Raw genomic sequence first — 27,598 nt, forward strand, 5'->3', positions numbered from 1 at the left:
TATATGTGAAATGAGGATAATAATAGCACCTACCTGTGTTGTTAGAATAAAATGAGATAATAATTATAAAGTGCTTAGCACAGTGCCTGGTACATAATAAGTGCTTTATAAATGTTAGCTGCTATTATGTTGTTGTTCACTAGATCCTTTGCTAGAATATCATCCAAGTCTTGCTCTCTTTGTTCTCCGTGGGAATGTTTTGGATATCTTTCCACTTCCTAACTATCACTTCTTTTCAGATGACTGCTGAAGCTGTATACTCAAGCCATAATCTTGATCCTTAATTCCAGTTATGCATCACTGACTGCCTATTGAATATATCCTCCTAGATATCCCATTATCATATAAAACTTAACATATCCAGAGTGGAACTCTTGTCTTTCCCCCTATAAACCTGTTCTTCTCTATTTATGTCTACGGTACTTATGAGTCAGTCATCTTTGACACTTCTCCCTTTGTAATCGTTCACTCAGTTTTATTAAAAAAACAAAATCTTTGTCATTTGTTTTGGCACAGCAGAAAGAGTGATAAATTTGGAATCTGAAGATATAGGTTCAAATCTGAGGCTCAAATTTTACTTGCCTGTAAAATTAGGGCATTAGATTAGGTGACCTCTGATGTCTCTTCCAATTGTAATTCTGTGCCGCTATGAGAGACCTTATGATCCTTTTCCTTCACTAACAGAACCAGCACCCTAATTTAGGCCCTCATTGTCTGTTGTCTGGTCCACTATCATAGTGTATGAATTGGTCTCTCTGTGGTTCTTTCTCATCCATCCTCTACATAGGTGCCATCAGGCCTGACCATTCACTCCCTTTTTCTAAAGCATTCAGTGACTCTCCATACAAACTCGTAGTGTGGCATTTAAAGCCCTGAACAATCTGCTATTCCTGCAGCCTCCTGTCATTCTAGACTTTGACTCCTTTTCGCACATTCGCTGTCCTAGCCAGACTGTACTACTAACTATTCTCTGAAATTGATCTTTTATCTCCTGACTCCATGCATTTGAATATACTGTTTCCCTTGTTTGGAATATACTTCCTCATCATTTCTGCCTCAAAACGTCCTTGTATTCCTTCAATGCCCAACTCAGGGGCCACCTCCCAGTGAAGTTCCAAGTTATCAATCCCTTAGCGAAAGGAAAACTGATCAAGTTTTTCTTTTACTCTGCCTATTTATGTACATGTTGTTTTTCCCCAGTAGAGTATAAACACCTTGAGAGCACAGACTGTTTTTCTCTTTCTATCCTCGGTGCTTTACACCCAGAAGGCATTACAGTTCTCCGGTCTTAATTTGTAAAATAGTAATGAAAATGTTCTTACTATTTAGCAGGATTGTTTTGAAGAATTTGCTTTATAAACTTTTAAGTAACACATAAGTGTGAGTTTTTGTTAATTGACTACTTATTATTTTTGAAATATAGCCAGTTCTTTCCCTTCCCTGTGCCTTTGATCATGTTGTTTCTTGCCCCTCCATCTTGGGTATTAAAAATCCATCAAGCCTTCAAAGTCTAACTGACATGCTATATCCTTTTTCAAATGTTCTCAGATAATGGCTCTGTCCAGGTTGAGAGTAGCCAGCAGATATTTGATGGCTACCCATTGCTCTCTGTTTTAATCATGGAATCCCCAGCTTTCAGTGTGGAGTTGTTAGCCTTCAAAAACAATTCAGTAAGCATTTGTTAAGCGCATAGCATATGCCAGGCACTGGGCATATGAAGAAAGGCAGAGCACAATACCTGCTTTCAGGAAGCTCACAGTCTAATGGGGGCAACAACATGCAAAAACTATGTATAAACCATATATATCTATATGCCTATACCATCTATCTACCTGTCTATTTATCCAATAAATCAAAGATAGTGGACAAAGAAAGGGGGAGTGACATAGTTAGACCTGCATTTTATTGAGATTAATTTAATAACTGACTGGTGAATAGAACATAGCGGGGAGAGATTTGAGGCAGTTAGACCAACATTCAGGCTGTTGTAATAACCTGGACATGAAGGAATGAGAGCCAGCACCAGGTTGGCCTACAAAAACCTATCTAATGTATAATATAACTATACTAAGTGTTTCTCAGAATCCTATCATCATCAGAGGTCTTAGAAGAAGGCTTACTAAGACAGAGGGCCTGGGAGTGGTTCTGTTAGGTTTTGGTGGTCTTAGAAGGAAAGGAAGACTTGGATAGAAAAGGGGAGAGAAAGGGGAGAATTTTCTTACGTAATCAAGGTGTATGAGGAGGGAAAGATGGGAGGAGCAGACAACACTTGAACCTCACCCTCATCTGAACCAGTCAAAGAAAGAAAGAATACTTATACACACACACACACACACACACACACACACACACACACACACACACACACACATATAATTGGATACAGAAATACATTCTATCCAACTGGGAAACTGGAGAGAAAGGGACTGAAAGTAAGAACTATTACAAAGGAAAGGAAGGAATAAGAAGGAGGGTATATTAAGGGAGGATTCATGTTAACTGCTCATGGGTAGGCTGAGCCAACATAATAAAAATGAGAATACTATCAAAACTAATTTACTTATTCAGTACTATACTAATCAGGTTACCAAAGGATCACTTTATAGAGCTAGGGAAAAAAAAATAATTCATCTGGAAGAGCAAAAGATGAAGAATCTTAAGGGAAATAATGAAAAAAAATGGAAAGGAAAGGGGCCTGGCAGTACTAGATTTACAAAGCAATAATCATCAGAAAAACTGGCACTGACTAAGACATAGAGATAACATCAGTGAAATAGTAAATAGAAGCAAATAAACTAACAGGAGCCTAATGTTTGAAAACTCAAAGATTCCAGCTATTAGGATAAGAACTTCTTATTTGAGAAAACTGTTGGAAAAACTGGAAATCATTCTTCTAGAAACTACGAATAGATCAGCAGCTTATATCATATACCAACACAATAGCTATATAGTTCTTTAAGGTTTACAAAGCTCTTTATATATGCTAATTCATCACAATAACCCTGGGAAGTAGGTGCTGTTATTATTCCATTTCACAGATGAAGAAATTGGAGCACAGAAAGTTTAAATGACTTGCTCAGAGTCACGCAATTAGGCAACATATAAGACAGGATTGAAACTCAGATTTTCCTGATTTCAAGTCCTACACCTGATCCAATGTATCATTTAGTTATCTGTAGATAAGCTCCAAATGGATAATTGACTTAAAGTGTGACATCATAAACAAATTAGAGGGGATCATACAAGGCAAATGGATAATTTTGATTACATAAAATATAAAAGTCTACATAAATAAAACCAATGGAGCTAAAAGTAGAAGAGAAACATGTAAATGAGAAAAAATCTTGGTAGCAAATTTCTCTGATATAAATTTCATTTCTAAGATACATAAGAAACTGGATCAAATTTTTAAGACTAAGAGCTATTCATTTTCCAGTTAATAAATGCTGAAAGGATATGAATAGGTAGTTTTCAGAAGAAATCTAGCTATCCATAGACATATAAAAATCCTCTAAATCATTAATAATTAGAGAAATGAAAATTAAAACAACTCTGAGGTCCTACCTCATGCCCATCAGATTAGCAGACTTGACAAAAAAGGAAAATGATAAACATTCGAGGGTTTTAGGAAAACAGGTACATTAATGCACTGTTGGTGGAACTATGAACTGATCTAGCCATTCTGGAAAACAATTTGGAACTTTGCCCCAAAGCTACTAAACTGTACATACCCTTTGAACCAGTAATACCTCATTAGGTATATGCCCCCAAAGAGATCAAAGAAAGAGGAGGGGAAAAAAACATATATACAATAATATTTATAGCACCTTTTTGCACTGGCAAAGAATTGGAAACTGAAGGGGTATTCATCAATTGGGGAATGGCAGGACAATTTATAGTTTGTGAGTGTGATAAAATACTATTGTGTTTTAAGAGATGATGAAGGGGTTGGTTTCAGAGAAACCTGGGAAGACTTATATGAACTTATGGAGAATGAAGTGAATAGAACCAATCAGTTTATAAAATAACAATATTGTAAAGACAAACAACTCAGAAAAACTTAGAAACTCTAATCAACTGAAAGACCAGCCAAAATTCCAGAGGACTTATAATGAAATATTTATCCCCACCTCCTGACAGAAAGGTGAATAGAATCAGGGTGCAGATTAAAACTTTTTTTTTGTTTGTTTACTTGGACATAAACAGTGTGAGAATTTTTTTTTGATTGTGCGTGTTTCTAATAGAGTTTTTGTTTTTCTTTCTTTTTCACTGGGGAAAAATGAAAAAGGGAGTGGGAGAGAAGTTGGATTTTCATTGACTAAAAAAAAGTTTTAATTAAAAAAATTGTTGCTGAACTAAAAAAAAATAACAAAATAATTATATAGCTAAAGCATGTAGTAATAACCGTAGTATAGAACCTGACTATTATGTATAACATTGCTTTTATTGGAATATAGGTCCCAAGGAGAACCCAAGGGTATTATAGAACCAGATAAGGTAATCACTGGTCTGAAAAGATAAAGGTAAAAAAGGCATATGACCAAGTTTCATGAACTTGCAGAAGGCATGTGTTAAGCAAATAGGATGAGTTAACCAAGTCATCTCATGGAACAAATATTTTAGGACAAGTAAAATAAAGCTTTATTTTATGTAGCAGGTAGTTTAGCTGGAGGATTGCTGCTATCTTCTTCCATAAAAAATTGCATCAGGGCAACTCTAAGATACAATACTAGGCTGAATACATCATTGTCTTCATTTAGTATACCTTCAATGTTTTAGTGTCCAAACTTAAAACTATTTAAGCAGAGTCACTAATGAATAGCCAACTGCCTTATGCAAAAAAAAAAAATGTAATATGGGGAATGTTGCTTAGCACATGGGAAAATTCCTGGAGGCTGAACATAGTACTTAAAATCTGCACAAGTTGTGTACCTTCTATATACATAAAGGAGGTTCCCACACCATATACATTTATAAAAACTTTCTTCCTAATTTATAAACTATAACTCAGAGAACTACACTCATTTTTGGGGGGTAGGGTTGTGGGGATTGAGACCAAGTCTCCCTGTTTTGCCCAAGTTGGAAGTGCAGTGGCTTGTCATGGGCCAGATCCCAATATAGATGATTTGATCTGCTCTCTTTCTGACCTTGGTTGGTTTGCCCTCTTTTAAGAAAGCTGCTGGCCTCCCACTTCTGGGGGTTCACCGTAATGGTGCTGGACCAATGCAGACATTCAGTTGGCCAAACACACTACAGCTCATACTTTTTGAGCTCAAGCTATAGCCTACCCAGCAGCAGGAATGACAGGCATGTGCCACCACAATCAGTTTGCATTAGCTATCCTAAGTAACTGCAATCTTTAGTAATCATCATAGTAATTAGTAATGATTTAGTAGTCATTATGGTAAAATGTAAAGAGTATTATCCTGGAAGACCTTGCCATTGTCCTGGCTATGACTAATAATAAAGATTTACTCACATTTATGTAGTATTTTAAAGTTTTACAGCACATTCCTCTTAACAGTACTATGAGACAGGTTTTAAAGGTATTTTTATTTATATTTTACAGATGAGGAAACTGAGCTTGGAGAGGTTAAATGATCATATAAGGTTCATGATCATATAGCTATTATTTGTCTAAGGCAGGATGTTAGTCTTAATCTTTTGATTCCAAGTCTAATACTGTGTGTACTCTCATGTGATCTGAGGCAAATCTAACTTTGGGCCTAATTTTTCTCATAAATAAAGTGAGAAAGACTAGATGATTTCTATGGTTCCTGAAAGCTCTAAAATGAGTTCTTGAAAACCACCAAAGATATGACAGAAGCAATAGCAAATGACAACAAATTTTCCACTTAAGTGTTTTGTAATCATGATATATTAATGATTCATGAAAATAACCTATTTTGTTTTCATGGTCATCTGGTGTTTATATTGGAACTAAGGACTTCTTTGTTAACTAAACTTGTTAGTGAATATCACACCTCCATTTTATTTCATGTTTTCTGGCATAGTAATACTAAAGAAGGAAGGACAGATGTAAAATCTCTGCAATTATTTTTATTATGAAATTTGATGTCATTTTATTTACTTGTAGTTACTGATGGAGGTGACAGGCTTAAATTACTATACTCATTTCTTTCCCTCAATAGATCTGTACTACAATGAGATCTACAGCCCTGGTGATTTGCTTACTGTAAAAGATGAATTGATTGTATTATCAGAAATCAGACAAGGGACAGACAGTGCAGTGTTCTAGGATCAATTGAATTAAGACAGTGCATAGCTTTTAGCTATGAATTGCATTTGTTGACTGGTTTGTCATTATTTAGTTTGAGGTACGTTTCCCTTTAAGGCCATCTGATAATCATAAAAGATTATTCTTTTTAAAGGAAGCAAAATACTAAGAATTTACTTGGATGAGTACAATTTGGATGACTAAAATTAAAAACAATTTGCAAGTAATCAACAAGCAGGTTCTGAGTTTCCCAGGTAACTTCTTTGGAACAATTTATAATCATCAATGTACAATTTAATCTGGGGCATCTGGCAGGTCTATTATGTTCCACCTCCAGAAATTTTTGCATACCCCTAATACTCTTTTATCCTGTAAGTTAGAATAAATTGTTGTGTTGAAATAAATTTAAACATTTTGGTGATAAAAACATATATCTCTTGATTTCTTTGGTATAAGTCAGATATGAATTTGGCAATTTATTCTTTTTAAAAAGAAGCATCATGTTGTTTTTTCTGCAAAATGCTAGACAATCACTTAGCCAGGTTTTTATATTCCTTTTCCAGAATGATGCTTTTGATAGTTACTATGTCATTTTCTTTGAAATTAATCAAAACTCCTTATTGACATTTTTATACTTCTGCATAAGTTTTTGCCTTTTTACTTTTAAAGTGGTGATTTTATTTAAGTGGGCTACCTAGCATTTATATAGCTCTTGAATGCTTGCAAAGTGCTTTACAAATGTTATCTCATTTTCTCACAATAATCCTGTAAGGTAAGTGCTATTATTATTATTCCTATTTTACAGATGAGAAAATTGAGGATGACAGAGTTTAAATGACTTGCCCAAAGTCACACAGCTAGTAAGTGTCTGAGGCTGGATTTGAACTTAGGTCTTGCTGACTCTAGTTCCAGCACTTATTCTCTAAACAGATTATTCCTTGATATACTTAGTAAGCTCAATGTGAAGGTAAATTTTGGGGTGGAAAGGAAAGAGACTGGTGAAAAAGTGGTTTTGTAATCAAGAAATAAAAAAGACTAATGCTATATGTATATATATATACATATATATATGTATGTGTATATCTTTATGTATATAGATATGTATGTATGTATATATCTGTATATATACAGATTCTATGAAAATAACTTTATTCAGTGATCCATTAATTATTGCTCTCAATCAGGGCATAGAACAGGAAGATATATGCAGATATACACATACACACACGCATATATATCTACATATGTATATGTGTGTGTATATATACACATATATATGTATATATACACAAAGATTCATATGTGTACATTACTATTACACTTTTAAGAAGAGTGTCAGAAGGTGATAGACATTGGTCATAACATCAAAATAAAAAAATGAAGTTGCATTTTGAAAGATTATTGACAGGAGTGATTTTAGAGTACTCTGTCTTCTTGTATATCACTGACTTGACGGAACACAGGTTAAAATCAATAACATATTAGAAGAGAAAAGAAAGATGAGATGTATGCTATAACATAATTTCTATAGTTTAATAAAGCAAATAATCAACTTTGAGAAATGGAAAATGGTTAAGTAAGGACATTGACTCTGATTCACCCTTTATTGCATTGAGAAATTTAACTTATTTAAAAAACTATTACAATAAAGAGACCCAAAGAATCTAGAAATCACATAAGCCAGCTTGACAATCCTGTCAAGCAGAGGAACCTGATGGAAAATGGTAATACATCTTTAGAATGCAAACTTATTTGACAGCCACTGCACAGGGGAGGAAATACAGGCATTATTGCCTTGTGGAAAGTTAACAAATAAACAAGCCTATAAAGGATTTGATGTGAGAACCAACCACAGGCTAAATCATCTTCAGAACATTTTTTAGAGGACACTGGGATTGCGGCAAATATGTATGAAAAATTATCAGAAGGCATTTCTATTGTGATCTCTTTTCATCAGCAACAATATTTAAATTCTATCATCTTAGCTGAAGTACTCGGTGAGACAGTGGTAATGACATTTTTAAAGATGAACTTAGAAAGAGGGATTGGACTTGACAAAAATCCATCTGGAAGTATGCTGGAAGCAACATAATTTTAAAGCGTGACAGTATGTCTTTATGGTAAATCAAAGAGACAATGAATGGAAAATATTATAGACCGTATAGGTATTATTTTAGTTCTACACATGAGCAAAGTAAAATTCAGGTTAAATGACTTGCTTGTAGTCACACAGCTAGCAAATATTCATGGTGGGATTTGAACATAGGTCTCTCCTAACTAAATTCAACCCTGTTGCATTATGGCAAGCAAGGATTATTCTAAACATCGATACTGTGAAAACAAAATGGATGACAAATATATTACAAAGTTTTTTCCTCACTTCTCAGTGAAGTAAGTAGTATAAGTATGTTCAACCCATTTTACAGATGAGTACACAGCTTCCATAATACCAGATTATGCCATACAGTTAAATGGGCAACTTGTTGAGTTATTTTGTTAATATGTATTATAGGGATGTCTTGGACAAGCACTCCATATGAACAGTGACCTAACATTAGAATTTAATAAGAAGGAAGTCAAACTGGGTGGCATTTAGGGAATTTAGCAATACTTTAAATCATCCCAAGCTGCTCACTGCCACAAAAGCCTATCTTTCTAATAATTTCTTTCTGGCATCAAAGTATCAAGAACAAGCATAACCAGAAAAGAAAATGAACTAGTCATATAATGAGAGTGAGGGATAATAATAATGGAATGGTAACCTGAGTACTAAATTGATACTCCAGAAATATTCGGAGAAGTAAAGAAAATCCTCTCGTGTATTATATAGAACATCAAAGGAGAATTTATAGAAAAACATGGACAAGAATTGTAGAAGATAAGGTACGTGGGACGGCACAATATGTGGAAGATGTTATCCTGATCCATCTAAGTAATGATGTTAACCTAACACAGTTGTTGGCATTAAATGAGGTGATGCATTTGACAGTACTCTGTTACTGTGAAGCACTATATAAATGTGAACTACTTCTACCCGTTGTAAGAATCATCTCAACATCTCAACATTTGAATGCTTCGAATGATGAAGAGAAGAGTTAAATTCAACAAACATTTATTAGGCAACTATTACCTGCCACATGTTGGGCATGTGAAGACAAAATTGAAATAGCCTCTGATATCAAGGAACTTACATTGTATTCACAAAAATACAGTTACATAATACATTAAATACAAGGTGGTTTGGGAGAAGAGGCATCAGCATGTTGGGAAAATCAGGAAGAGCCTCCTCTAGGACGTGGTGTTTAAGCTGAGCTTTGAAAGAAACCAGGAAATATTCTAAGAGGCAGAAGTGAAGAGGGGGTATATTTCAGGCACGAGGGACTATCACTAGTACAAAGGCATGCACGCAGGAGGTGCAGTGTTGTTTATTTATGAAGGACAGCTAGTAGTACGCTTTGACTGGACAGAAACAATGATTGAAGGAGGATAATTGTAGGTAGGTGGTTTAGAGCCAGATTATGAAGGTCTCTAAATGCCAAATGGAAGAGTTTATATTTGATCATAGAAGTAATAGGAACCATTGGAGCTTATTGGGGAGGGGAGGGGCAAGGTCACATTTGTGCTTTAGAAATATCACTTTGCCAGTTGTATGGAGTATGAATTGGAGAAAGAAGGGATTTGATCAAGGCAGTAAGAACAAGGTAAGAGGTGATGACAGCCTAAAAGAAGACCTAGACTAGAGTGGTATCTCTGTGAATAGAGATGAGGTGATGAATGTGAGGGCTGTGGAGGTAGAATTAAAGAGACTTCAACTGGAGGTGGTGGTCCATGCCAGGGATTACCCCCTGCTGTCTAGAAGGCTGAGGCTGAAGCTGCCAGATCATTGCAGTTTGGGAGTTTTGAGTTGCAGTAAGGCTGAAGCCGATCTGGTGTGTGCTCAGTTGAGCACCAGTCTGGTGGCCCCCTGAAATAGAGGAGGCCTAAGGAGAGGCAAAACAGTGCGTATAGGAAATGGATCTCGTCAAAGCTTCCGTGCTGATCCGCAGTAGTTTGGGCTAGGGAGTGGCCTCAGCCCTTCCAGCTTGGGTGAGATAAGGAGACACCCCCCCACACACACACACATATACAAAATAGCTGAAAAGATGTGCTGAGAGTAAAGAGTTGAGAAAAACTCTGAAACTGTAAAATTGAGGACCTAAAAGGATGGTACCCTCAACAGAAATAGAGCAATTCCAAAAAGGTATAAATTTAGGGGAAGATTATCAGTTCTATTTTGTACATGTTGAGTTTGAACTGCCTTTGGGACATATAAATCAAAATATCCAATAGGCAGTTGGTGATATAAACCTGAAGCTTAGGAGAGAAGAGAAAAGGTTGGATGTATAGATATGGGAGTTATCTATATAGAGATAATACTTGAATCTGTGGGAGCTGATGAGATCATCCAGAGAGAGAGAGAGAGTGTGTAGTCAGAAAAGAGGGCCCAGTACAGAGCTGTACTCACTGTTAGAGGGCAGGGCATGGATCATGATCCAGGAAAGAAGACTGAGGGTCTATTAGTCGGGTAGTAGGAAAAAAAAGAGAAAGTAGTGTCATGAAAACCCAGATAGGGGAGAGTACCTAGGAAGAGAAGGTGATCAGCAGTATCACATGATGGAGAGAAGTCAAGAAGAATGAGGATATAAAAGGTCAGTTAGTCTACTAGCATGTATTAAACACTTACTTTGTACCAGGTACTGTGCAAAATACTTAGAGAGATCTTGGATTTGTCAATTAAGAGACAGTAACTTTGGAAAGAGTAGTTTGTATATTAAGTGATGACAAAGAATCCATATTGCAAGAGGTTGAGCAGTGAGTGAGAGGTCAGGATAACATTTCTAGAGATGAAAATTACCTTAGATGTTATCTACTCCAAATGCCTTATTTTTGCAGTGGAGTTAATTGATGCCCAAAGGGATGAAATGGTTGGCCAGGGTCACAGAGAGCCAGGATTCAAACTCAGTGTGATTGCAGGTTCAGTGTTCTTTCCACTTTACCATGCTTTCCACTGATCCTAAACATTGAGTGTAGACAGTTTTGTCTAGGAGTTTGACTGTCAAAGAGAGGACAGATATAGATGCTTACATTCTACTGGCAGAATACAACGTTTACATAGATAAATAAATATGAGATAATTTGAGGAGAGAGTGAGTTTTGGTAACTAAAGAAAACTTCCCATAGGATTTGGTCAAACTGAATTGAGCTTTGAAGAAAGCCAAGAATTCTATGAGATGGTAGTGAGGAAAGAGTCTTCCAGTCATATAAGGAAAGCCTTTGCAAAGGCATAGAAGAGGTAGAATGATGCGTTAAAGGAAGAGCAAGTTTGGCTGGAATGTAAAATATGTAACTAGGAGTAATATGTAATAAGTCCAGAAAGGTATTGAAAGGGCTTTAAATGCTCAGCTGAAATATTTGGATTTTATTTCAGAGGCAATAGGGATTCTTGTTCAGGGGAGTGATGTGGTCAGCATGCTTTAGCAAGATAATTATTCACTTTTCTTTTTTCACTTTTTGGTAGTTACTAGTGTGAATTTTGGCAAGTCATGTGACCTCTCAGACTCTCTTCATTTGTAAAATGAGAGAATAGGACTAGATGTATTTTTAAAGTCACTTGCAGCTCAAAGTCCTATATTTAGTGATTATAAAGCAATGAAATAAATTACACAAATGATGGTCTGATTTCTTTTTCATTACATGTGCTTTAATATATTTCATGTTTTCAAAAAAATTAGGCTCTCTAAATTTTCACTTTCTACTGCTTCAGTATTAAGAAATCTACGTTTATATGTAATTCTAAAAATCATGTGGAATGAATTTTGTCCTTAATTGAATTGTGTTTAATTGCTTTTGTTTAGGGAACAGTGGTCCTAGAAGAATGTCAACTTCCAAAAGATGTTTTGAAGAAGCAGATACAATTGACAGACCAAGGAACTTTATTAAACACCACAGGGAATTCTCAGATTCCCCAGGAAAGACAAGATTCTTTACCAGAACAAGATTTTGAAATGTCACCAAGTAGCCCTACACTACTTCTTCGAAACATAGAAAAACAGGTAAAGTGAAGTAGGAATAGAATTTCACGTGGAGTCAGTTTTTATAGCTTTGAAAGCATTTAAATGGACAACAGTATAAATATATGTATATGTATATATAAAATACGTACATATATATAAATATATTATATTAATTATAATTACAAATCACTTTTTATATCACTAATTTAGTAAGATTTCCATTTAGCATGTTGCTATAATTCAAATGTCTATAAATCTAAAATATAAATAAATGACAAAAAGCTACTATGTGGTAGTTCTTTCATACTGAAGATGAAAATCTGTTTTCTTCCAAGACAACTCTATTTCAGAGACTTTTTTTTCAGGCAGTAGGCTGTTTTCTATACTTTACTCATTAATTATGCCAAACATTGGATAGCCATTTTTCTCATATGAAATACTTGCGTGTAAATAGAAGGTTACAGTGTGCCTCTCTAGGTCATTTTGGTTCTGAGGTCTCCCTTGTTATTTGGAATCTATCATTGGTATTCCCAGGGATTTTGTTTCATTTGAGGCATGCCAGTGATCTTTGAATTAATTTAATCTTCCCAAGTGGCCCTGTAATCTACCTGGCCTTTTAGGGATTTTCAAGTTTGAATGAGAATATACCTAGTACAGACCATACAGATATAGTAGTCCTTGCTAGTGATCTGAGAAACTATAATGGACTCATGCCTGGACATGTGACATCTTACATATCCCAAGGGTCAGTTTCCTGATATGCCAAGTTATTATGTCAACTTCTAGTTAAATTAAAAAAATATGTGTATAGCCACTCCTCATTATCTGTGCTAATAAAGGAGAGCAGTAGCACAGATAACCTAAAACTTCAGATAAACAATCCTGTATAGAAGCAGATCCCCAATTTGCCAATTAACCAACACATGTTCATAAAATTTATTTCTTAGTCTAATATTTTGAACTATAAATGCATGGGAGCATGGTGTAATGGATAGAAAATTGTCTTTGGAGTCCAAATTCAGGTTACACCTCTGACAAAGAACTGGCTGTGTGATCCTGTGTGACTTAACTTATAAGTGCCCCAGGTAACTCTCTAAGATTATAAATCGCAAGCAGGGATATGCTTTGGTCAAGAAGTTCTTTACTTCAGTTCCCTATACCAGTGAAATTGTAGGTCTTACAAAAAAGAGAAGAAAAAGAATGAATTGTCTTACAGAATCTGTTATAAGTTGTGCTGGTTTTTAGCAATGCCCTCAGAAACTTATCTAAGCAATAGTGTAATTGAACTGCATTATTAATAATTCTTAGTCCTTGCAGCAGATGAAGTATATGATATAGGAAAGGAAGTAGAAGAAAAGGAGGAGCTCTTTATTCTTTCAGGATTTGGAGATACCCATAGGTGGAGTTAGTCTTTGGCATTTTCCTGCTTCCCTTTATATGACCCTCTCTTGTCTCCTGGTGCCACCTAGTCACCTTAGGCTGCCCAAAATTCCTACTGTTTATCATTTTATCTCCCTCCATGCCTTCCATCTGGAAAGAATTCCATGTTCCAAAATTTGCTATCATATGACTTTTTCTCCATTTTGCCTGAATTAACATTCAAATCTATATGTGTAGCTTATCTCTTCTAGGTAGTAGAATAAAAGTAAGGTGATGAAACCTTCACCTATGTACTTCTCTTTTAAAAGTGGTTGCTGGTGAACACAAATGAGGTTTAAATTCTATCTCTGACATGTTCTACCAGTGTGAACTTGGGAATGTCACTTACCTACCTGGGACTCAGTTTCCTCAGCTGTAAAATGAACCAAAAATTTGGTTGGACCAAATGACTTTTGAGGTTTCCTTCAGTCTTTGATCTATGATCTTGTAACATTCTAATGATGGAATTCTAGGTAGTAGATGGGAAGATATTTGAGGGCAATAAAGTCCTGTCTAAGAATCTGCCCCCTGTTGCCAACTCTCTAATATTACTTTTTTTACTCTAGTTTCTTCATCTACTTCTGAATCCGTAGTTTTACTTCGAAGCTGCAACTTTTTCCTGTAACTTTTCTTCTTTCTTTGCCCACCCTATTCAGTATCACTGGGTTACTTATGTTGTCCAAAGATCACATCATAATTTTTTCCAGATTTTATTGTTTTTTGTTTATTTTTATTTTTATTTTTTATTTTCAGGCAATTGAGCTTAAGTGACTTTCCCAGGGTCACACAGCTAGTAAGTGTCAAGTGTTTAGTCTGAGGCCGGATTTGAACTCAGGTCCTCCTGATTTCAGGGCCGGTGCTTTATCCACTGTGCCACCTAGCTGCCTCGATTTTATTGTTTTTTGGAGGAACATTGGTGGCTCTTACAAGATGAAGAGCAGCATCAAAAAATTATGAGAGAAGGTGCACTGTCAATAATGGCAGCTCAGGGAGCAGGGGGAGGGCCTAAATCAGTGATTCATATCAGTGATTCAAACACTGAAATTTCGTAAAGTAAGGATTTGCTTACATTGGCTGGATTTGCATGGATTGCATGATATTTAGGTTTTTTATTAGGCTGGCCACATGGTAAAGAAATCTTTGGCCAGGGTAACCCATGAAAAAATTACCAATACTGGATGGTTCCTAGTCTCTTTTCCAAGTTCAGTATCACCAATTGGTTGCTAGGCATGTTCAATTGCATGTAATGGAGGAATATCAAACTTAATCTTCAAACCCACCCCTCTCCCCAACTTTACTATTTCTTTTGAGGATACCACCATCTTTCCATTCATTGAGCTTTGTAACTTTAATCGTCATTGAGCTTTTACTTTCACCTCCTCTGCTCTCCATGTTTAGTCAGTGATTAAGTTTTGTCATTTCTAACTCCATGACATTTCTCCTGTATGTGTCAATCCCATGACAACTACACTAGTACAAGCTCTTATCACCTCTTGCCTGGACTGTTGTAATATTCTCCTAATTGATTTTTCTGCCTCAACTGTCTCCTTTGTCTAGTTCATTTTCCACACAGATATAAAAAGTTATTCCCAAAGCATAGGTCTGACCATGTCACAACTTTGCTTAACAAATATAAAGTCCTTTGTTTGACATTACCTTCACTATCCAACTCCAGCTTGGGTTTCTAGATTTATTTCACATTATTCTCTTCTTGCACTCTATGTTCCAGCCAAACCAGTTTATTTGCTATACTCGTACGTGGCATTCCATTTGCAAAGTATGTCCCTTCTGATCTGGAATGCATCTACTCTTTATATCTGCTTTTGGAGTCCCTAGCATTGTTTAAGGCTCAACCACTATCTCTTGCACAAGGCTCTCCATGATCTTCTCAGTTGTTAGCATTCCTCTAACTTCAATATTGCTTTGTATTTATTATATGTGTGTGTATATATATATATACACGTGTGTGTGTGTGTATATGTGTGTGTATATAATATATGTATATATATATATAGTATTTACTTCTCTGTATGCATGTTTTCCCCTAACAGAATTTAAGTTTCTTGAGATTAGACATTTATTTTGTTCTTTGCATTTCCCAGAGCTTAGCACAGTTCCTGGCATATAATAGATGCTTGATAAATACTTGTTCAATAAATGTATGAGATCATCATGCAATGATCAGTGTTAATGGACAAACTAATAGAGGATCTGGAACATATAAATAGTGACATTCTTGCTATAAATTAAACCAAGTTACTAAAGTTAGTAGTTAAATGGAAACATGGCTCACAGATTTTCTTTGGAGAGGCAAATAAATGAGTCAGCAGAGTTTCTTTTATCAGATACTCAAAGACAAGAAGCAATATCTTTTAGACAACAAGCAATAGCTTTTCATGACATGCTTGATCTATTACAGTGCTCAGAATAATATCTGGAAAAGACCACTATAACAATAATTTCATTTATACTGCATTATCTGTTGCAAGGAAGAATTTATTAAAATCTACCAAATTAAGTCAACACATAATTTAATACTTGGTAACTTAAAGGAAAAGGACAGTGAAAAACATTTTAGAAAATATGGTTCAAGAGTAAGAAATAAGAGACACCAAAGAATAGATTCTATGAGACTCATGTCTATATATCATGAATAGTTTCCTCAGTATAAGAGCTTGGAAGTACTGAATGCTGTGAGCACCAACTAAAATCACAAAAAGTGAAAATGGTTATATTTTGGCAAATAGGAAATAACTGTTTACTTTTTATGTGGAAGTCATTTCCAGTTGAGGTGTCTTTATCCTACCTTCTTGTTAGAGAAAGATCAAAATAAAATCCCAGTGAGAAGAAAGAACAAGAATGAGAAGATAATGGCATGTATTTGGGGCAACTCCAATCTGACTAGTAATACTTAAACACAGTATCAGTGTCCTGACTTGCACTAATAAAGAGCTGAATCATTCAGAAATTCTGTATACAATTGAAATCACTTCCATTCCCATTTATATGCCCATCAATGTCTCAAAATTAGAAATAGAGAAAAGAGTGGATGTTGACATAAGCTATCATCATTTCCTAAGAAAAAAAAAGAAAGTTTAGCTGATGTTAGTCATTTGACAAATGAAGAGATCAAAAGAAAATAGAAACCACCTTAATTAGCAAATGTCCTTTTTTTCCAGGAAGAGAGGTAGGTGGCTGTGGAGGGTAATATTGATTTATAACATAAACCAGTTTGTAAAATCTTATGGACAAGTGTGACAAAAGATTATTAGTTGTATCACCTCCTTAAAAAAAGGAAACAATGGAGGGAAAAAAATTAAAGCTTGGCAAGAGATCCAACTGAGGCACGTTGTCCCAATGGTGTTTAAGAATGAAATTGGAGAAAATTACAGTAGAAAACATCTGAGGATGTTTCTATAGCAAATTCTTCCCCATTCACATTTTGATTCTAGCATCACAGTGTTACTTGAGAAAGTAGAAATGGCAAAAAAAGAAAAAAAATAATAAGATAGAAAGAACTGGACTGCATCAAATGATCTGCCTTTCAGGATATCTGAAAGTGAGGATATCCCCCTCCCACTTAACTCATACCTGTACATTTTGTATATATGTGCATTTCCTCTTCTTCCCCTGTCTTCCCCTGTAGACTCTAAGATCTTTGAAGACAGGGATCTTTGCATCCCGGAAGCTAGCAAAGTGCCTGGCACATAATAAGTGCTTAATAAATGGTTGTGGATTGATTGACAATGTTCTGATAAACATCAAGCTCCAAAACATTGTAGAGATTCCAAAACTGATAATAGTTCAAGATGAAACTTCAACTCAACTTTCAGTTCAGGAAGAGTGAATAAGAAAATGAAGGCCTGTTGTCAAACTCACATAGAAATGAGACTTAGAAAACCTCAACTTAACTTTTTTTTTATGTTGCATTTTATTTTCATTTATTTTGATAAATATCTCCTAATTACATTTTATTCTAGTTGGGCTGTTCTGGACAGCCAAGGAAGTATCTGGAGTGTGAATAGTCTGTAACATATTATGAATGAAGAGTTGCTGGAAAAGCAGCATAAAATAGACATCATTACAGGGATGTATAAGCAAAGGAGGTGGACTTGTTGTGTAGATAGGGCAAGAGACAACTTTATGGACACCTTGCAAGCTCTGTTGTTATCCATGTTTCGTTGGAAAGACATCGGCCCACTGGTGAATTTACAGGATGATACGAACAAGTGTCACCGAGGATGAAAAGGTGTGCCTAGTAATCTGTACCACTAGAGGGAATGTCCATATTTCAAAGATCAGGAACCCATGGAAGTATTGGAGTCATAGTGGAGGCTGTTTTGGGTTTGGAGTCAGGAAGACCTGAATTTGAATCCTGCCACAGGCAGGATACTAGCTGTGTGACCCTGGGCAAGTCATTTAATTTCCCTCTGCCTCAGTTTTCCCGCTCTACAAAATGGCGATTAAAAATAGCACCCAATTCATATGATTGTGAGAATCAAATGATACACAAAATGCTTTGCCAACCTTAAATCCCTGTATTAGTGTCATTTTATTTCTGTTAATTTCATTTGCTTTCCCTGAGCACGTATCGTTAGTAGGGAGCAGCAGAGATGCATGCTGAGTGACAGAGAAATGCAGGGTTAATCATCAGCCGTCGCATGCTGATTTTCTAAGATGATTGTGAATGAGATACTTAACAGGAGAGGTCACAAATCACCTAGTCATAAACAATTTGAGAATGTATCAAATGAGAGCGTTATTCAAAGATCATTGTGGTCTGTAAGTGTAGCCGGGTACAGTGCATAATAGGACATGTGAATATGGCACTGAACTTGGAGTCAGGAGGACCTAGATTCAAATTCTGGCTTCAGACACTTGATAGCTCTGTGACCCTGGAAAAGTCACTAACCTCTGTGTGCTTCACTTTTATCAATTGTAAACTGAGTGTTGAACTCAGTGACGTCTAAGGGCCCTCCTGGCTGTGCATCTATGGTCCTGTTATCACACCTGTTCTGTAGGGTAGGGACTTTTATTTTAGTCTTTGTATACTTGGTTCTTAGCCTCATGTCTTGCATATAGTAGGCACTTAGTAAGTTATTGAATATGTAAACATTTGGGTAACTCCAGAGTATGAATTAGGGAATCTTACGAGTTGGTTAAATTGATTTTTATTGGAAAATATTCTTACAAGTGCATTTAACTTCTCATTAAGAAACTATGTTGTTATGGCCCTCAAATTTGCATTTTCAGTACATCTACGTATTTGGTACTTAGTTTCTGCAGAATAAAATTGGAAAAAATTTTTTACTCATTTTTTTCTGAAATAAAGCATTCTTAAAATATTAAGTTTGTATTGGTTATTGATTCTCTCTTAAATAAAGTACACGGGTTGAGTTATGTTACAGTTTTTTGGCATGTGCATTTTTCTATACTTAAAATTATTTATTTCTTGAGTTAACTATTGGGAAAAAAAACAAAAAGAAAACATGGATAGATGAAAATTTGTGTCATTGGAGGGGGTTTCCCATATCTATGAGTTTACAGATCATCTCATTGAATTATCAAAGCATATTCTGTTCAAGACAAAGAATTTTATCACCATTATCTAGGTAGAAGAAAACTTTTTAGGTGAAGCAATTATGCGTCTGAACTTTTATTGTTTCCTTATTATTTATTTGTATGATTTTTCATTTAGTGATTAATGTAACACAGTGACACTATTAAGACTGAAAGTGCTAATTTTTCAATCTAGCTCATTAAACATTCATTAAGTCTTCTATGTACAAGGCATTATTCTCAGGCCTTTGTTGTCACGTGTGACTAAGGTCTCTTCTCTCTTCAAGATCCTAATTTTTTGTTGAGGAACAGTGACAAGAACCTGACTTCTCCCCTTCTTTTGAGAACCATAATTATTAATTAAATTAAAGGAAGAAATTAATTATAATAAAAGATGCATTTTGAAAAGTGGGATTGTTTATTTGCCAAGAGATTGCAATATAAAAATGATTCAGTGTTCTCTCTTCAGATGATGAGTTCCTTCATGACTATATAAGCAGATTTAACTTTTCTTTTTCCCATAATCACAGAATTTTTAAAGCTGCAAGGGAGCTTATAGATCATGTAGTAAATTCTCTCATTCCTTAATAACCCCATCCCTAAGAACAAACTTAGCTAGTTTCTCACACACACAATGACTTTCCAAAAGAGATATTTTCTTTTTTCAAAGTAATATAACTTTCCTATCTATTTCTATGGGATTGGAGTATTTTGTTGGCTTTGTTGGGGGTAGAAGGATGGGGAAAGAGGTTGATAATGTTTGCAGGTAATATGCTAGATTGAATAATTCACTTAAAATGTTAACATTAAATATGCTTAAATGTGTCAAGATAGAAAGCACAAAATCATAGAATTTTGGAGCTAGAAAAGATTTCAATGGCTTTTAATTGATTAAAACTCATATCCTAAAGGAACCCCTATTGTAGTTTGATAAGGTGATTGATAAGCTGTCATCAGCCTCTGCTAAAAGTCTCTGAGTGACAGGGTACTCACTGACTTCTGACTGCAGCCCTTTCTGCTTCTGGATACTTTTCATGGCTAGGAAATTTTTCTTGTGATCAAGCCTAAATTTGCTTTTCTGCAACTTCCTCAGCCCTATGGTACCAAACAGCAAATCCAATCCCTTTTTCAAATGACACCCCTTTAACTACTTGAATACAGCTGTCATGTCCAAGCTTTCTCTTTTCCAGACTAAACGTCCCCAGTTCTTTCAAGTGATCCTCATATGATGTGAAAGATCTGTCATCATCGTGTTTGTCTTCTATACATTCTCCAGGTTATTAATTCATATCCTTTGTAGATACAATGTAACTTAGATCTGCACACCATACTACAGAGGTGTTTTCAGCAGGGAAAAGCAGAGAGGAGCTATCCCATCGTTTTTGGAACTTATGCCTCTCCAAATTGCATTAGCTCTTGTGGCTGCCTCATCACACTGTTGTTTGATTTTGAACTTTTAATTTACTAAAACCCTCAGATCTTGTTCTCAGCCAAGCCACTATCTAACCATGCCTGCCACTCTTACTTATACAGTTGATTTTTTTGAGAAAAAAGTCTTCATACACTCTAAGATTAGAATCAACATCAAATAAATAGATTTTTTTTTAAATCCAGCATAAACATTTGTCGTTAGAGAGGACAATAAACAATGACAATAGTAGAGAATGGAGGTAATACTTTTGACTGCTTACATTTGTATAAGTACATATAAGAAGATAAAAGCCAATACTAGTAGGTATTGTGAGATTAAGACCTTTATTAAAAATGTAAAGTTTACTTTTTTCAGGAGAAGTTAAACATTTAAGTGATATCATATCTAAAATTTAGATAATGTTCTGATTCACACATGGAAATACTAAAAAGTTGACTATTTTCTTGCAGAGTGCACAACTGACTGAAATAATCAACAGTCTGATTGCTCCACTGAATTTGTCCCCTACTTCATCACCCCTTACTTCTAAGCCCTGTAAACATAAACGAGTGGCTAATGGCATTTCTAGGAGGTAGGTAATGGTATAATATGTTTTTGGTTAAGCCTGTGTCTTGTCTTTCTTATTTTATTTTGACTTTTTTTTCCTGCAAAATAATTTGGTCTTCTTTCTCCTTCTAATTTTGTATACTGTTAAAACAGAGTCATTAATGACTTAGAAATAATTTTAGATTAAATCGGGGTTGGCTAATGCATTAGCTCACAGGCCAAACAAAAACAGGCAGAGGGCTGAATTTAACCCTTTCACCTAAGTTTGCCAACCTGGGTTAAATTAAACTTAATGGCATTAAAGTTAAACCTTTGAAAGGTAAAAGAAGTCTCAGGAATGTTTTAGTTTTCTAATGAAGAAATTTAATTGGTATGTTGGTACCACATTGTTATGCTGGCCCTAAATATGAAACTATACCCTACCCTGTTTATTTATATATCCTTATATCCATATATGTGTGTGTGCATATGTAAAAATGTATATGCACATACATCTATGTGTATATATGTATACATGTGTATAGACATGTATATGTATCTGTATATATGCATATGCATGTATATATACATGCATATGTATGTATATATACAAATGTGGTATATTTGTGTACAAATGTAGTGTATTATAGTCACAAATGGTCATCTTTCTATTTTGAAAAAGGAAAAACAAATCTAGCTTCTTCCACATCTGAGGAATGTATAACTCCTTAAAGGAGAGCTAATGCCATGAAAGACAATAGTAAAGGAAAACCGGTAGGTATCTTTTATGTTTGGAATTCACTATACTAAAGCAACTTTCTAGTTTGGCTTTTCAAATTAAATACCAGATTTTGTAATGTGCAGTTTGTTTTCTGAAAACAGCTATAACAATTCAACTATAAAATACAAACGTGAAAGGTCTTAAATCATCTGATCATAAATAATTTGATAATATATTAGTATATGTCTAAAAATGGCATAAAGGATTAGAATTCAAAGTATCATCCAATGCTCAGTATGATCTTTAGAGGCATCATGGTACAGTGAAAATGCACTGGACTTGGAATCAGGAAGACTTGGGTTCAGATCCTTCCTTTAGACACTATTACTAGCTGTGTGATCCTTGAAAAGTCACTTAACCTCTGTGTGCTTTACTTCTGTAATTGGTAAAATAAGGTTGTTGAACTCAGTGGCCTCTAAAAATACTTCCTTGCTTAAATCTATGATCCTGTTACCACACCTATTTTGTATTATTCACTTTTCCCATATAACTTTATTCATACTACATCTTTTTGAAATTAGTATTAGAATCCATAAGTACGTTACTGTATTTGTGATTTCTTTACTGTAAGAAATAGTAATACTCTCAGTCAATGCTGATTGCAACCTATCCATGCCTTATTCTGTGAAGTTCTTGCCTATTTTCTGCTTTAGGTCCTTGATATAAGATTTACTCAGCCTCCTCTCTAGAACTTTTTATTATTTTTGGTGTTCTAGTACAGTATTTGGTCTGTCTAAATGTTATCTTTCACTTTTGCTACATGGCTTGCCCGTTTCCTTTTTTTTTGATTATTTCTTCATTAATATCCTCATAATCATCTTGTGAATAGGATACCTTTGATGACAATGGAGAAGGAAAAGATGTTTTTCCACAGGCAGATAAAGAAATAAATGAATAAATAAATAGTGGCATAGGCACTTCAGGTAAACAGTGAGTTGGGAGCAGAATCAAACAGAAAGACAACAATGGGCTGGATCACATTTGGCAAACTACGTGATACACATCTCCATTGACATTTGGGACATCTGCAACTTTGATTCTTTGGAGATTCAATAGTTCTAAGATTCATAAGCATACATTATCATGGGAGGGGAGTTTAAAAGATGAGTTTTTATCCTGGGAAGCAGTTTGGCATTATTGCAATTATTGGTTAGATTGCCAAATTAAACTTAACTCATCCATGAAATGGGTATGGTAATACTGTAAATACATATCTCACAATAATTTTTTTTTTTGGTGAAAATCACAAACTGGGTAAATGTAGTTATATGTAATGTACATAAAAGGTAATCATAGAATGGAAGGCACCAATAGCTGAGGGACCTTGAAAGACCTTTTATAGGAGGTGGAGTTGGACTTGAATCTTGACCAGGGATTCTTTGAAGTGAAGGTTAAGAGGCAGAAGATTCCAGGCATCGATGAGCCCAGGGCAAAGGTAGCTACAGGAGATGGGACACAGCATGCAGCCCTGTATACCTGAACCAGAGCATAAATGAAGGGAGAAGGGAATGTGTAAGATTATTGAAAACATAGGAAGTGACTTGAGTTTTAAATGTCAAACAGAGGAGTTTTTATTTGATCATTGAGGTAATAATAGGGAAACACTGGAGTTCATTGAGTAGGAGGATGACATAGTTGGAGCTCTGCTTTGTGGAAAGCACTTGGCAACTGTGTGAAGAATGCGTTGGAGAAGTTAGAGGCTTGAGGTAGGGACACCTATTAGGAAGCTATTAAAATAGTCCAAATGCAAAGTTGTAAGAGTCAGAAGTATAGCTGTGGCTGTGTGAGTAGGATGAAAGGAACATTCTGAGAGATATTGTGGAGATAAAAATAAAAAGTTAGATACTTATCAGATATTTGGGGTGAGGCAGAGTAAGATGTTGATGATGAGACCAAAATTGTAACCCTGACTGATAGGAAGATGGGGCTGGGAGCTCTTGACAGTAATAGGGAAATTTTGGAAAAGGTGTGGATTTTCAGGTCCTATTTTGGACTTCATGCATATAAGATGCTTACAGGACTTACAGTTTGAGGTATCCAATAGGCAGTTGATGTTTTGGGACTGGATATCAAGAAAAAGAGTAGGAATGGAGAGATCTGTGTAAAGATGATAATTGTACTTGTGGAAGCTGATGAGACCAAAAGAGAGATTGCAGAGAAAAAAAGATGGCTCAAAACAGTTTTGGGTTATAAGTACAGTTAGGGAGCATGACATAGTTGAAGAACCAGCAAAGAAGACTGAGAAGTAATTAGATAAGTAGGAGGAGAACTAACACAATAAGATAAGAGTTTCCTAGAGGAGAAAGGTGATTATCATTATGAAATGCTACAAGGAGGTTAAGAAGGATGAGGATTGAGAAAAGGCCATTAGATTCAACAGTCAGTCAATCAATCAACATTTATTAAGCACCTACTTAATGTGCCGGCAAGCACTGTATGAAGTGCTGGGGATTAAAAAAAAGTGGGGTGGTGGTAAATTTAAGACAGTCCCTGCCCTCAAGGAATTTATAGTGTATTAGAGGAGACAACATGCAAACAAGTTTGTACAAAACAAACTATATACAGATAAATTGGAAATAATTAAAAGAGGGAAAGGACTGAGATTAAGAGGGTTGGGAAAGGCTTCCAAAAGAGCTGGGATTTTAGTTGGGACTTAAAGGAAGCCAGGAAGGTAAGAGCTGGAGAAGTCAGGAGTGGATGGATCTAGGTACAAGTACAATAGAAGGATTAGCCCTGGTGAGGAAATGGGTCGCCTCTTCTTCAGACACCAAAGGAGGAGTTTCTGGGGGAGATCAGAGATGAGATGAGAAGAGGGAGTTTGTGGAGAACAGTCTAGATTTCTTTATTAAAATAATAGGTGAAATTTTTAACTGAGAAGAGTGGGAGAGGGATCGGTTTGGGAGCCTTGAGAGATTTGGAACAGGTTTTGTGGTAAGTGAGTTAGAGAATTAATTAGAGAGGAGTAAAGTGTTTCCTTCCTGCCATGAGGATCCAGTTGAGAGTAGATAATTCTCTATTTCTCCTGTTTTTATAAAGATGTAAACTTTGAAAGAGGAAGAAGCACAATGATGGTTTTTTTTTCTCTAAATCTAACTTCCAAAATTCTTGATCTTAGATTTATGAATTTGTTCATATTGCCATTTCCTTAATATGTTATTGGGGGTGTTGGGCATAAAGCTTTGTGTTCCATGTCATGTCAAGAAATCTAAGGGGCAGCAAGATGGTGCGGTAGATGGAGCACCGGCCCTGGAGTCAGGAGGACCTGAGTTCAAATCCGGCCTCAGACACATGGTACGCACTAGCAGTGTAACCTTGGGCAAGTCACTTAACCCCATTGCCTCGCAAAAAAAAAAAAGAAAAAAAGAGGTCCAATTCAACACAATACACATATATTGAGTGCCTACTATGTATTAGGCAGTGTGCTGAGTTCTGGGGATACAATTAATAAAAGACAGTCCATGCCCTCAAGGAGCTTACAATCTAATGGGTGGAGACAACATACAAAAGGAGGCAAGAAAGTGAGGGGACGGGGACACCAGGACATATCTGGCATGGGGCAGGCAGAGCAGTAAATGCAAAGCAGAGTGATCTGAGAGTCTAGTATCTGCCCTCTGTAAAGGAAGGTAGTGGGAGGAGTTTGTCACTCTTTCCTCCCGGCCTCCAATCAGAGGAGGGAGGAGGCTGCAGTTGCACGTTTACGCTTCGTGGGAAAGCTTCCTGATTATTAGCACAGTCCAAAAATGAAACAGGCTGCCTTGGGAAGTAACGGGTCCCCACTTTCAGTTGGAGGTCGAATGGTCACTCAGTGAGTATGTTGTAGACAGAATTCTTTTCCAGCTATGAGTTAGGCTATCTGGCTACTAAAATCCTTTCCAACTCTTAAAATTCTGTAATTCTGTTTTATGTTATGTGGGTCCCAACATCAAAACAAAGCAGTATTACCAGCCAGCAGGGAACAGACTTAATTCTTGTATACTACTTTACTACATCTAAAAATATTAGGTTTATTAAAGTTCATAAAACTCTTTGAGTTGTTATTCAAAGTATTATGGATACGTAAGTAAAGTTGTTACAACTATATTTTTTTAGAGGTTAGACAGGAGTGTTTATAATTTCAGGATTTTCCAATGCATGGGGGTAAAATCAATCTTGAATTATAATTTTAACTTTAGGCCATTAACTAGGTTTCCCTCCTGTTACCAAATTTTTAGATTCCTGCAATAGATGATAGATATTTTAAGGTTAACGTGTGTTTTTTTATAGTATGTTACTGTTATTATTGTGGTTTGAGTATGTTATATTGAATAATTTATTTTGGTTTAAAACTACACGTTGAAGCAATGTGAAATTCTTTTAATACATCTTAACATTTTTTATAATTGTTTGACAAATATACCTGTTAATATCAATGAACCCCTTATTACAACTTTGAGGTTATAGAATTAACCAAAGCAATGTCTTATTTCTTACACCTAGTTGAATTGTAAAGTCTTTTTTTCCCCTTTTACTTTTCCCTGTAATTGCATTCATTCTAGCTTGTAAATTTCTGTCAGATTATAAGCTTCTCAAGAGTAAGGACTGTGTATTTAATTGTATTTGACGTACCCCCTAGCAAAGTGTCATGCATACTTGATTGTAGCTGGGAATGCAATATTCTTTTATTTTTTCTGTAATTAGTCTTCAGAACACAGGATATGTTACTTTTTGAAGAAATATTTACTCAGACAACACTTATAAATGATTCTGTGGGTGGATGGAATAAGGAGGAAAGAAGCCCTGAAAAAAAGGAGGTCAATTAAAATGATCACAGTCGAACACTTTTACAAAAGGTGAATTGAAGTGGTGTCTTTGATGGTTTGATACCCAAGTGATCTTGTCCATCATAAACTTGTGAGTATGTTTCATTAAAAATGCAAGCTTGACTACTCGCATATATGAAAGAAATTAACCATAGTGAAATCAAAATTTTATAACAAAGTTAAATTCACATATTGTAATATGATACCAACTTTATCACTTTTAAAATAGAAAACAATTTTTTTACCTTGGTCATATTACAGATAGTACTAGAGCATGGTGGGACAGTAAAATTGCTCAGTATTTTGTAATGCCTATTTTCTGTCCAGTCTGCAAATTGTAATTTTAATGTAGGTGCTAAAATAAGTTTTTTTCCTTATAAAAGTATTTTTCCTCATGTTGATGAGTCTGTGTGTATTTGACAAGGAGTTGGAGAATGATTAAAATGGAGAAGTATTTTCAGCATACTATGGATTAGGATATTCCTCTTAACAAATAAAACATGTCATGCAAAACAGGCAGATGATCCTTTCCAAATATGTACAAATTTTTGTGTGTATGTTCAGGTGAAATGTCATGATATAGATTTGTTGAGAATCACTGAAGAAGACTGAGTAACAGTAAACACCATGCAATGGAACAAAATTTACAATGCCTTCACCCAAACTCACCGTTAATGTTTTCCCTACCCTTATATTTTTACCTTATCCTACCACTTCATAGCCACCTAAAATAAATTCCTTTCATTTTGAAGCGTGATACTCTTTATACATTTCATTAGACAGAAAGGAAAT

At 35.4% G+C, this 27,598-nt stretch overlaps 1 protein-coding gene across 5 annotated transcripts in view; it reads left to right on the forward strand.

Moving 5' to 3' along the window:
* KANSL1L (KAT8 regulatory NSL complex subunit 1 like) overlaps nt 1-27,598 on the forward strand; it is a 144,332-nt gene that overhangs the window by 45,633 nt on the left and 71,101 nt on the right. For 4 of the 5 annotated variants that reach the window (XM_027873502.1, XM_027873504.1, XM_027873503.1 and 1 more), the window contains exons 4-5: nt 12,133-12,330; nt 21,151-21,272. The exons of the other annotated variant lie outside the window; for it this stretch is intronic. In XM_027873502.1, the coding sequence (XP_027729303.1) occupies nt 12,133-12,330; nt 21,151-21,272 (320 nt within the window). The remainder of the gene's footprint in view (nt 1-12,132; nt 12,331-21,150; nt 21,273-27,598) is intronic. 5 annotated transcript variants of the gene reach the window in all.

Source organism: Vombatus ursinus, unplaced genomic scaffold (genome assembly GCF_900497805.2).
Source record: "Vombatus ursinus unplaced genomic scaffold, bare-nosed wombat genome assembly UNPS02014802.1, whole genome shotgun sequence".
Classification (NCBI taxonomy): Eukaryota; Metazoa; Chordata; class Mammalia; order Diprotodontia; family Vombatidae; genus Vombatus; species Vombatus ursinus.